The sequence below is a fragment of the Molossus molossus genome, unplaced genomic scaffold (assembly GCF_014108415.1).
Source record: "Molossus molossus isolate mMolMol1 unplaced genomic scaffold, mMolMol1.p scaffold_m16_p_20, whole genome shotgun sequence".
In the NCBI taxonomy this organism is placed as follows: Eukaryota; Metazoa; Chordata; class Mammalia; order Chiroptera; family Molossidae; genus Molossus; species Molossus molossus.
This window is the reverse complement of record NW_023425356.1, coordinates 54,077,316-54,089,775: the sequence shown is the minus strand read 5'-3', so window position 1 is coordinate 54,089,775 and position 12,460 is coordinate 54,077,316. Positions and strand designations below refer to the sequence as shown.

Here is a 12,460-nt window from a genome sequence, read left to right as displayed (position 1 = left end):
GGGAGAGAAAGAAGCATTCATGTGATAGAGACACATCGATTGGTTGCCTCCCACATGACCCCAACCAGGGCCGGGCCTCAAAACTGCTACTGAGGTACATGCCCTTGACTGGGAATCAAACCCGCAACCCTTCAGTCTGCAGGCCGATGCCTAACCACTGAGCCAAACACAGACCATTTAAACTTATTGTTAAGTTCTTAATAGGCTTTTCTCGTCACGCATTTCTCAGTCCAGAGATTGCGGGGCGATGTGGTGTTTGTGATGTGGAACTAAGCTTCGCGCTCGGGGTGGGACCCGGAGTGAGTGTTACTCCATGACGAGCGTGTCCTCATCACGTTGACTAATTTCTTAGTCAGTGTCATTAAAAGACCAACACTTGGTCATACGCTACTTATTTTATTCATTAATTACTTTTACTTGCATGTTTGTCCTGAGCCTGTTCATAGCCGCTTATGAGTCATTTCCTCATTTTATGTTTTCATTTCATAAAAGGAGTTAGTCCAAGAGAAAATGAGAAGATAAAAATGTTTAGTGATCATTTATGCCCAAGTAAATTGTGCATAATACAAAGCTTTGAAATTATTGGAAGTTTCTTACTAATTTACTAATTTATCTGGGACAAGATGCTGTTACGTCCTGCTCCCTTTAGCATGCTTCGAGACCATCTAAAACAGCACTTTGTATCGGCGTGATTTCTTTCTTTAAGCAGACAGATGTTCTTAACAGACAGGTGTTCGCAGGTGTTAGTTGATGTTTTGTGTCCCTCGGCCCCTGGAGACGCGAGCTGAGCTCACGTGGCTCATGCTGCACTGCAGACAGCGTGAGGCTTCTCCCCAGAGGCAGGCTAACCATGCGGCGTTTCTGTTGCCGGGCACTGTGTGTGCTGGTACACGCTGCCGTGCGGGTGTGAGGCGAGGCTTTCCGCACCCGATGAACTCGACCAGGTCTGCAGGGAAGGGCTCAGCAGGCCAGTGAGTCTTTACTGGACGAGCGTTAGGGTTACGTGGGTCTCTCAGTCTGTGGATGCTGGTTCTGCTTGGATTAGTGTAATTTAAAAGTAATGCTACATGTGAAGATTAAGAAAAGGTTTGTAGGCCACTGTTTTGGGTGGGGAAGGGAGTCTTTGTCTACAGACTGTTGAATTACACATTTATGCTTCCTGTGCTTAATAGCGAAGAATTCATCTCAAATGGTTTTAATGTTTTTGATATTCGTAGCCTTCCATTTTTCCAAGCATTGAGTTAATGACTCTCTGTTTATATATACATATATATAATTTTTGGTGTTGTATTTCTAAATCTCACTGATTTGAAATATATAGTTCTCTGTGTCAGTATAAAATATTTGTTTTTTTTGCCCTGGACGGTTTGGCTCAGCGGTTAGAGCGTCGGCCTGCGGTACAGAGAGACCCGGGTTCGGTTCCCGCTGGGGGCACGTACCTCGGTTGCAGTTTGTCCCCGGCCCTGGTTGGTCGTGTGGGTGGCAGCCACTCGATGTGTCCCTTCATGTCGATGTTTCTCTCTCTCTCTCTTCCTTCCTCTCTCTCCCTCCCACTCTATCTGTACAAAAAATGGAAAAATAGCCTCGGGTGAGGATAAAAATAAAAATACTTGTTTTTAAAAAATGTATATGAAAATTAATATTAATTTTTATATTGAAAAATTAATTAAAATTAATATGAAAAATTCCTTTAGCACTAATACATTTCAGGTTAGTACTTAGGGTAATCTATGTATAACTTAGCAAATTTTATGTGTGGATAGTTGAGCAAAATAAATGGAATTATACTTTTTTTTTTATCCTCACCCGAGGACACTATTTAATTTTTTGTTCAGATAAGAGTGGGAGGGAGAGAGAGGAGGAGAGAGAGAGAAACATCGATGTGAAGGGAACACAACGAGTGGTTGCCACCTGCATGACCCAACCAGGGCCAGGGACAAACTGCAACCGAGGTACATGCCCTTAGTGGTCACCGAACCCTTGTTTCTCTGGACTGTGGGCTGATGCTCTAACCGCTGAGCCAAACTGGCCAGGGCTGGGATTATACTGTTGATGTTAGCTTGAAAGGGAAGGGATCTGGTTGGGTTCGTTAACCAGGACAAGGGAAGTCATCGTGAATGTGTGCTGCTGCCTGTTCGAGAGGGTGGTTTCACATCCCCCAGTGTGAGCTCACCTGTCGCTCTACCTGAGACCAGACCTCCCTGTTGAACAGCTCTCCCTGCCACAAAGCAGTGTCCCTCTGACCCCTGTCTTTTCTCTCCATAGGTCAGACCGTGGTGCTGTCTCAGCCTGCCGTGGTACAGCTGCAGGCGCCCGGGGTCCTACCCTCTTCCCAGCCTGTCCTGGCGGTCGCCGGGGGAGCCACACAGCTCCCTAATCACGTGGTCAGTGTGGTGCCGGCCCCTCTGGCCAGTAGCCCAGCGAATGGAAAACTTTCTGTGGCTAAACCTGTCCTACAGAGCACTGTGAGGAGTGTGGGCTCAGATGTAAGTTTTGACACTTAGTGCTTTTTAAATGCTTGACTTAAAAGCAAGAACAAACACACTTCTGTGTTTGTTTTTTAAAGTTTGTTTCAGTGTGTCCATGTGCTGAAATTGCAGGTCCAGTCTTTGGTGGAAACTAGGGCAGGTGTGAGCATATCAGGGAAGGTAGCCGGTCTGCAGCGATCTGATGAGGGGTATCACGCCTCCTTGCTGTCTGCCTCCCGAGCCTCTGCTCGTCCCCACCCCAGTCCTTCACTAGTACTTCCTGATTGAAGTGTTGTTGGCAACTCACCAAAGACTGGTTTGTAGATGACTTTAGTTAGTGTTTGTATTTAGTGTCGCTTGGCTGACGGGAGGGTTTTTGGCATGGCATAAAGATGGCTGCCAGCCCTGGCCGGTTGGTTCAACGGTTAGAGCGTCGGCCTGCGGACCAGAGAGTCCCGGGTTCGGTTCCCGCTAAGGGCACGTACCTTGGTTATAGTTTGTCCCCAGCCCCGGTTGGGGTCTTGTGGGTGGCATCTACTCTGTGTGTCTCTCTCACATCGATGTTTCTCTCTCTCTCTTACCCCCCCTCTCTGTCCTACTCTATCTGAAGATAAATGCCAAAAAAAAAAGAAAAAGATGGCTGGCTACTCTGCAGATTCTGTCTCTTGATGGTTATTTGGTACTTTCCCATCTTTACAAACCTTCACATTTCCTAGTATGTTGCAGAGATTTTTTAATAGTTTATAAATCACAGAAAGTTTCCTACAATCTGCCACTCCCTAAAACCAGTTACAGCACTTGCCAGCTACTTCTTGCTTTCTTTAAAAGTGAAAAAATACCGCCCTGGCCGGTTTGTCTCAGCAGTTAGAGTGTTGGCTGTCAGATCAAAGAATCACGGGTTTGATTCCGGCCAAGGGCACGTACCTTGGTTGCAGTTCATCCCCGGCCCTGGTCGGGGTTGTGTGGGAGGCAACCAGTCCATGTGTCTCTCTCATATTGATGTCTCTCTCTCTCTCTCTCTCTCCTTCTCCCTCCCTCCCTCCCTCCCACTCTACCTAAAGATAAATGGGAAAAAATATCCTCGGGTGAGGATTAAAAAAAAGTTAACAAATACCTTATGTTATGTATAAACAGTAGTTGAACATTGTGGTCTAAAGTTTAACAAAAGTTAAAGTCAAATGATCATTCTAACAGTATATTCTTTTTATTTTAATTATTTTTTCTTTATCGATTTTTAGAGAGGAAGGGGGAGAGAGAGAGAGAGAGAGAAACATTGACGAGAGAGAACATTGATGATCTGCCTCCTGCATGCCCCCCATTAGGGATGTGGCCCACAACCTGAGCACGTGCCCTGACCAGGAATCGAACTGGTGACCTCTTGGTGCATGGGTCAATGCTCAACCTCTGAGCCACATTGGCCGGGCAAAGTAGATTCTTTAAAACTGTGATTGGGAGCCCTGGCTGGTTTGCTCAGTGGTTAGAGCATCAGCCCACGGACCAGAGAGTCGCAGGTTCGTTTCCCGCTAAGGGCATGTGCCTCAGTTGCAGTTTGTCCCCAGCCCCAGTTGGGGTTGTGTGGGTGGCAGCCATTCGATGTGTCTCTCTCACATCGATGTTTCTTTCTCTCTCTTCCTCCCTATCTCCCTCCTTCTCTATCTGAATAAATGCAAAAATGTTCTCAGGTGAGGATAAAAAAAAAAAAAAAACAGAAAAAACCTGTGATTGGGAAAGGAAACCCCATATGTTTTCTTTGAAATAAAAGTGGGCATTGCCCTGGCTGGTGTGGCTTAGTTGGTTGGACGTCATCCTGTGCACTGAAAGGTTGCCGGTTCGATTCCCAGTCAGGGCCCATGGGTTGTGGGATTGATTCCCTGTGAGGGGTGAGCAGAAGGCAGCTTGTCGATGTTTCACTCTCACATCCATGTTTCCCTCCCCCCACCCCCCTAAAATATAAGTAAAAATATTTTTTAAAAAGTAGGTATCACTGGTTGTAAACATTGCTACTCAGCCTTTCTCGGGTGTTGCGAAGGTATCTGACATGCTGTGAGTTGTGTGAGGTTTGCCGTCCTCCTGGTGAGCCACCGGGATTGAACCAGCACCTCAGTAGCCATCGGGTTGTGAAACTGCTCCGCTGCTTTGGACAGCAGCGTTGATCTCGGGCAGCAGTGCGTGGAGCCTGCCGAAAGGACTGTGATGTGTGGACGTGGAGGTCCGAGTCCTCCAGCAGCTCCCAGCCTTCATCAGGGCGCTGTAGACGTGCATGCCAAGACACAGGACAGCGTGTCTGGAGCAGACGTGTGGGACCCATGTCTGCTGAGGGGGCGGTGGCCGCCCGGCAGCACTGGTGTGCGCTTCGGGAAGGCGGGTGCTGGCGCCAGGATCCGCCCTGAGGCCTCTCCGGGAGCACAGGAGGAGGGGGCCGGGCAGATGCTGGTAATCACTGAAGCTGGCTGTTGTCTCTCTTTTTGGTGTTTGGGAAAATTTCTACAATAAGTAAATGAATAATAACAAAAATCTAAAAACGTTTTATGATATTTTAATTAAAAAGTTGTACAACCAATAAAAGTATTCTGTTCACAGGACACGGAGGAGGGGGAGATTGTAAAAGAAGATTCTAAGAAACGACCCTTAAAATTTGCTTTCAATTACGAACTTGAATGTTTCCCGTGATGCTCCCAAATAGAACCAGCAGCAGAAAATGTTCAAAGCTGTTGTTTTATAATGTGTCAGGACATTTAAAATATTTATGATGAAATATTTTAGACATGAAAAAGTTAATGACTGAATAGAACTTTAGGAACCATAGATCCACAGTATATCACGTTTGTGAACAAACATTGACGTTAATCTTAGTCTGCATTCGTAGGACTAGAACAGCTGACCATGGGGCAGTCCAGGGTCTCAGCCAAGCTGGGCGGATGTCTGGAAGCCGTGTCTTCGGTAGAGGATGTCAGGGTGGGCGTGGCTCAGCAACGCGGGGAGCAGGGCTGACAGGAAATGGAGGTGTTCATGTGCACAGTGGGCTCCCTGTCCTGAGGACGCCTAGAACAGGTGCCAGCAGGTTCGGGGAAGGCCCCTCAGTCCTCAGAGTCTTTGATCCAGGCCTGTGCCTGGCATCTGAGCCACGAGCGTCTCCCGTGGGCGGTGGCCGTGCGCGCTGCTGCCCGCCTGCGTCCGGAAGCATCTCAGTGAGGCTGCTGGTCTGCGAGCCCGACTCCTTCGTAGGCTCTTGGTGTGAGGACTGAGCGCGTCTGCGTTGCCTCTGCTGTGAGAGTGCAGGGGCTCGGTGACCGTCTCCTGGGGAAGGCGGCGTGGAGGGGCGGGGGCAGGGCAGACGAGAGAGTGCAGGACCCACGAGGGCTTCTTCCACAGTGTGGACCGGTCAGCATCCTCGCTGCCTCTCAGAGCTTACAGTTGAGGACTGAGCGCGTCTGCGTTGCCTCTGCTGTGAGAGTGCAGGGGCTCGGTGACCGTCTCCTGGGGAAGGCGGCGTGGAGGGGCGGGGGCAGGGCAGACGAGAGAGTGCAGGACCCACGAGGGCTTCTTTCACAGTGTGGACCGGTCAGCATCCTCGCTGCCTCTCAGAGCTTACAGTTGCCGTCACTGTAGAAGAAAGCTTCAAGTTCTGTGTCCACAGCAACAGGAGTGACGATGGTCAGGTCAGGTTCCTGGGCAGCCTGCGTGGAGGTCTCTGTGCTCATTTTTCCTTGACCAGCGTGTCAGGGAGCAAGCCGAGCCTCCTCAGGGCCAGCTTGCTGGTAGGGGTTTGACTTCATGTTTATTTCAAGTAAAGAGACGTCAGTCAGGCCCGTCGGCCGGCCAAGACACCCAGGAGCCCAGAGGAAACGTTCCAGAAGTGGCTGCAGGGAGCTGGGCCTGCTCAGAGCGTCCCTGGTGCGCTGGTCCCCCTCCCTAGTGCACGTGTCTGTTAGACCAAGTCCTGCTCAGTTACAAGACCTTGGACTGGCATAAATTCCTGATTTAAAATGGCCAAAAAAGAAAAAAATTTCATTATGTGCTTTTAAACAAAAAGGGTGGTGAAAAGTTGCAATTCAGCCAAAAAAAAAAAAAAAAGAAAAAGTGTGTCAGCCTTCCGTGGCTCTGTAATGCTGACATGGCTCCTTTTCCCTTCCTCTGTTGTTCATTTGCTGGCCAGCGGCTCACTGGGCATTGCCCCGAGTGCGCGTCTGGCGGCCCACACTGCGGTGTGCTGCCGCCCTGTGTCTCCATGAGACAGTCTGCTGGTTCAGATTAGTCCCTCTTTCTTCCTGCCTTTAGCTAGTAAATCTGTTCTGTTTAAGTCTGGAAACCTCACCTAAGTATTCAAGAAGTGTGGTTGTTTTTTGGCTCTGATCCTGATGGAAAAAGTGAACGTCTCGTCTCGGAGTGGAAGTGCGCTCTCTTGCACGTCCCGTCAGGTGGAGGTGCCTTCCCAGGAGAGCACGCTCCCCCGGGCTTCACAGGGCTGACTGCTGCCAGACCTTGCACCCAGGCTTGCAAACAAGCATCTGCTTCCACCTGCAGGACACCTTCTACCCTCCGCCCCTTTCCTCGTAACTCCGTGACGTTCACGAGACTTTCCGGTCCTGGCTTATGGTCGTGAAGTTCCATTGCTTTGGTTATTGGGACCAGAGACAGGAACACAAGTGGTGAGGTTGTGTTTTACGTCTCCCACAGCTGGCCGAGAGGGGGCAGGACCCCCCACGGAGTTAGGAGTAGGAACAATGGAAAGATGCTCTGTCAGCCTCCTGGGTCCTGGGGTAGGTTACAGCTACACTCACGGGGCCCACCTTCCAGCCCCATTTCTTACTCCGAACGTCTTTCCAGTTCTTTACTTGGGGACCTTGAGCCTTCCCATCCCAGTCCCCACCCTTGGGCGACCCTGTGCTGGGTCACCAGAGTCATTACGAGAAGCTAGGTGCCCGCAGCTGTTGGAATGATGTGACGAGGAGCCCCATGGCACACCAGTTGCAGCTTTGTATTACTTTCCCAGAGCTGGTGTTGTACAGTGAGTTTCAAGGTGTCAGGTGCATTAGAGTTGTGAGCGTGAAGGGGTGTGGACGTGGCAGCTGGTGGTGTGCCACTGTTCCTTTATTTTGGGCAGGAGTGCTGAGCTTTGGGAATCTGCTGCTCTTACAGGAAGCAGGACCTAAGCCTCCTCATTGTTCAGAGGGAGACATCACCTCCTCTCCAAGGTTTCCTGGTGGGAACACCCTGGGAGATGGCTTGGCTGGAAGGCCTGAGGCCTTCTTTGACCCAGGAAGACGTGAAGTAGCCCGACCCCCAGAGGCCACAGGAGTGACTTTCAAGAAAGATACGAGTGTAAGACAACCTGTTTACAAGGCAGAGCTGTGCCTGTGTTCTGCTCAGAAACAAAGCGTAACTTGACTGGTACTCAAGCTGTGAGACCTCGCATAGGCTCTCCGTTAGGTCACTGCGGGCTGCCTGTCCCTAGATCAGCTCAGTGCTAAGAGATAAATAGTGAATAGCGCTTTTTAGGAAGTGGATTCTTTAACAAAAAGATACTGAAATCATGATGTTTCTTCAGGCTGTAAAGTAGAGGAACCCATCCGAACAAATGCAACAGGAAGGGTTTGGGACCTGAAAAGCCATCCAGATCCCAGTAAAAAATTACTGCTGTGCTGACTACCTTTTGGCTTTCCTGCTACCAGGGACTCTGCAAATAAAAGCAAAACACGCTTTGTTAAAATACTTGCAGTTTCTCTTTAGGCGGAGGTTTGGGACTTCTCAAAATTTATCTTGAACAAGAATTTTGGCGAGAAGCTTCATCTGTGGTTACAGTAGCTTCAAGTAGGGAACTGGGTAGAAGGTGTTTTTTCCTGACGTATTGCATGAAGTTAGGTTTCTGTTGTGGCCACTTCTATGTTTTTTCAGTTTGGCATCTTGATAAGGTTAAGCAATAACTATTTTTTAAAGACATGGTGATTTATATCTTAATAAATAAACACTTCTCTCTCTGGTCTCTGATTACTCTTCTGCAACCAGTGCTCATTCTCAGGAGAAGCGCCCAAGTTTTCCAACCTCGAGGTTCGCCTCCCGGGCTAGTTTCCATCAGTGCCGGTTTCACGGCACCCTTCTGAGGCTGTTCTTAGTGCACAGGGACTCACAGTGTCTCTGTTTACCGCTGTCCAGAAGTGGTGCCTCCTGTGCCCCGTCCTGCAGTGCTTTCCTAGGCAGCGTCCCTCAGAGGCCTCTGCGTCACTCCAGTGTCCAGTTTCTTGGTTGCCGGGAGTCTTCTGTCATGCAGGGCGCACTGCGGCCTGCACGCTGCCCACTGAAGGACGTGCCATCTGTGCTGCCCTGTGCCAGTGCGTCTGTGGGAGAGCCTGGGCTGCAGCTGCGGCCCCTCCGTCTTGCCGGTGTTGCTGTGGTGCCCCCGGGCATCCTAGTGTTCTCCCTGTTCTGCGTGGAGGGCCCGCATGGGTCTCAGTGTTCCCACAGACGGCTCCCATCCTCACTGCACCTCTTTCTCCGCATGGCCGGGCGTCCCACTCTGTGTGCGTCTGTCTGGGGAGAGTCCACAGCTTCCTGTGTAAGTCATTTCTGCTGTTGTCTTAACAGCGTCACAGATAAAATTCACATACTGTGGATTCACCTTTTGAATGGGTACAATGGAGTGGTTTTTGGTGTATTTAGGGTTGTGCTACCTAAAATCACTGCTGCCTAATTCCAGAATGTGTTCATTACCCTAAGAAGAAACTGTACCCATTAGCAGTCATTCCTCACCCACTTCCCCCAAACCTCTGGCTACTAATCTCCTTGCTGTCTGTATGGAGTTGCCTCTTTCGGACATTTATGTTAGTGAAATTACACATGATGTGGCCTTTTGTTATGACTTCTGTCACCCACTGTAATGTTTTCAAGGTCCATTCATGTTGTAACATGCATCAGTACTTGATCCTATTTATGGCCGAATAGTATTCCACTTTTTGGATGTACCACATTTTGGATTATCCATTCATCAGTTAGTGGACATTTGGGGGGTTTCCACTTTCTGGTTATTACAAATAATGCTGCTTTGAACTTTCATGTACAAGTTTTTATATATATATATATATATATATATTTTAATCCTCACCCGAGGACATTTTTCCATTTTTTGTTCAGGTAGAGTGGGAGGGAGAGAGAGGAACAGAGAGAGAGAGAGAGAGAGAAACATCGATGTGAAAGGAACACATAGAGTGGCTGCCACCTGCACAACCGACCAGGGCTGGGGACAAACTGCAACCGAGGTACGCGCCCTTAGCGGGAACCGAACCCGAGTCTCTCAGGACCACAGGCCGACGCTCTAACCGCTGAGCCAAACCGGCCAGGGCCAAGTTTTTATATTTTTTAAAAACCTTAAAAAAATTTTTTTTCTTTATTGATTTTAGAGAGAAAGGAAGGGAGAGGGAGAGAGAGCTAGAAACATGGATGAAAGAGAACATCGATTGGCTGCCTCCTGCATGCCCCCCACTGCGGATCTGGCCCACAACCTGGGCATGTGCCCTGACCGGGAATTGAGCCAGCGACCTCTTGGTGCAGGGTCGATGCTCAACCACTGAGCCACACCAGCCAGACTAAAATCATTTTTAATATTTAAAGAGCACTTACAAATCATTGAGAAAAATGCGAGTTAAGCCAACAGTCAGGTGGACGGAATGCTGAGTGCACAGCTCACAAAAGGGTGGCAGGTTTGTCTGAAAGGACATGCTCTCCAAAGGCTGCTGTTCTGCTGACGTGTGGAAGCATCTGGATTGGTTGACAGAAGAGAACTCTGGATTGGTTAGAGCCAGTTAAAGAATGATATTCAAGGACTAACAGTGTAGCGGTTGTTTTCTGTGGCTCTTGCCTCTTGACTGTAAGTTTTTTTTTTTTTTAATCCTCACCCAAGGACATTTTTCCATTTTTTGTTCAGGTAGAGTGGGAGGGAGAGAGAGGAAGAGAGAGAGAGAAACATCGACGTGAAAGGGACACATCAAGTGGCTGCCACCCGCACGACCCAACCAGGGCCGGGGACAAACTGCAACCGAGGTACATGCCCTTAGCGGGAACCGAACCCGGTCTCTCTGGACCACAGGCTGACGCTCTCACTGCTGAGCCAAACCGGCCAGGGCTTGACGGTGAGTTTTAAAGGGAAATCTCTCTATGCCTTTTTATAACTTCCAAGTGTGTATACAGTGTGGCCACCTACATGTGAGTGTTCAGTCTGGATATCATAATTTTTTTGCTGAGGAACTACAGAATAACTAAACACTATATATCCAGGTAGTTGAAGATAGTCTGCTGAGAGTCGAGTTGGAACTCTGTGTTTGGGATTCTGATGGGTTTCTTTTCTCTCCGCTCTCTTCAACCTTTGTATTTAGTGATAGTTTAAGTATTTATTTTCACAACTATTACACAGGACTATTACACTTCTTCCCGTGGAAGAAGGGAGTGTTTGGCCTGGGAGGTTTTCCTGTTTCAGGCTTAGGCGTGCGTTTTGACACCTTTAAGCTTCAATGCTGCCTAGTGCACAGGTGCCCTCGCTGTCGATAGAAATGCCCTCTGTGTTAGGAGCTCACTAAGTGGTGCGCCATCTGCAAGCCTCCTGCTTCTGTAGATTAATCAGTTGTTCAAGTAAGGTTGCCTTTTGTCTAACTTGCAGTATAGCCGCCTCCACCAGGGAACCGTCTCCTGTATGTCCCGTGCAGTGTGCGGGAATAGTGTGAGTGGTGGGAGCTCCGAACCAGGGAGGTCAGGAAGAGGGGCTGCAGGTGGAACAGAGTGCGCGGTCTGGAGAGGTTTGCCCTCCAGGCGCAGCCCCCGTCCCGGCCGTGCCCGCACATGTGCGAGCCTGGCGCTGGGGACGGTCACTCCACAGGGGAGTTTTATAGGTGATGGTTACATAAGTCAACGTTCTTGAAACGTTTCTGTTAGAAAGATAAAAATGGAAAAAAAACACCCTTTTCTGATACCTCGTGATTTTTTTTTTCCTCTGGATTCTGATTGATGGTTGTTGATGGTGTTTGGTGCTACAATCACTTGGTTGGCTTTGGTGTAGCTGTGTTTCTAGGAAACGTATGGGGGTGAGAACTGCCTTGTTATTTTAATTTTTTTTTTTAATTCTCGCCCGAGAATATTTTTTCATTGATTTTTAGATGGAGTGGAAGGGAGGGAGGGGGAGAGAGAGACAGAGACAGACAGAAAGACAGAAACATCAATCGGATGCTTCCTACATGACCCCGACTGGGGCGGGAAATCTAACCTGCAACCAAAGTGCATGTCCTTGACCAGGAATCCAACCCGAGACTCCTCTGTCCTCGGGCTGATGCTCTAACTGCTGAGCAAACCAGCCAGGGTGTGTTATTTTAAAAATCCATATTAAATTGTGTAACTTTATTTACTGGCCTCATTAAGAGTTATTGAACACTGTTTATTTTAAGTCATTGCCTGTAGAAGTCAGTGATTCAGCGTTGTATGTACTGATGGTAATCAACTTAATATTATTTGGTGCTTTTTATGGACTTACTTTTGCCACCTCCTCCTCCCCTCAAATAAATCAGACTAATGCCGTAACAAATACCTTTCACAACTAAGCTCAGAAACACCACAGAACAGATCTCGCTAAGTTCTGCTGTGGTAGATACTGTGGGCAGTGAAGGAAAAGAGATATTGCATGGTTGTGTCAAAGTCTAGGCGGAGAGAGTTAACATTCATGAGCAGTGCAGACCATTAGCGTGTGGAGGGTCGTCCAGGTCGCCCGGACACGAGGGATGCAGAGAACATCAGAGCAGCCGCGTCCGGCAGGACTGGGCGAGTGGAGCGGCAGCACGGGCCTGCCGCGAGCCGTGTGGTGGCGGGAGGAGCCCGGTGTCGAGGGGCTCACGGAGCAGCCTTTATGCCAAGAGGCATGAGAGGGGGGTCAGGACGAAGGCTCCGTCCGGGGCGGTCACGGTGGGGAAGGCTGACGCCGAGGTGGAGGTGGTGTGAGACGTGCTCTCCTCTCCAGC

General features: G+C 49.1%; 1 protein-coding gene across 2 annotated transcripts in view; it reads left to right on the top strand.

The window, feature by feature from the left end:
- ATF6 (activating transcription factor 6) overlaps positions 1–12,460 on the top strand; it is an 88,839-nt gene that overhangs the window by 14,176 nt on the left and 62,203 nt on the right. For both annotated transcript variants that reach the window (XM_036273069.1, XM_036273068.1), the window contains exon 7: positions 2,266–2,486. In XM_036273069.1, the coding sequence (XP_036128962.1) occupies positions 2,266–2,486 (221 nt within the window). The remainder of the gene's footprint in view (positions 1–2,265; positions 2,487–12,460) is intronic.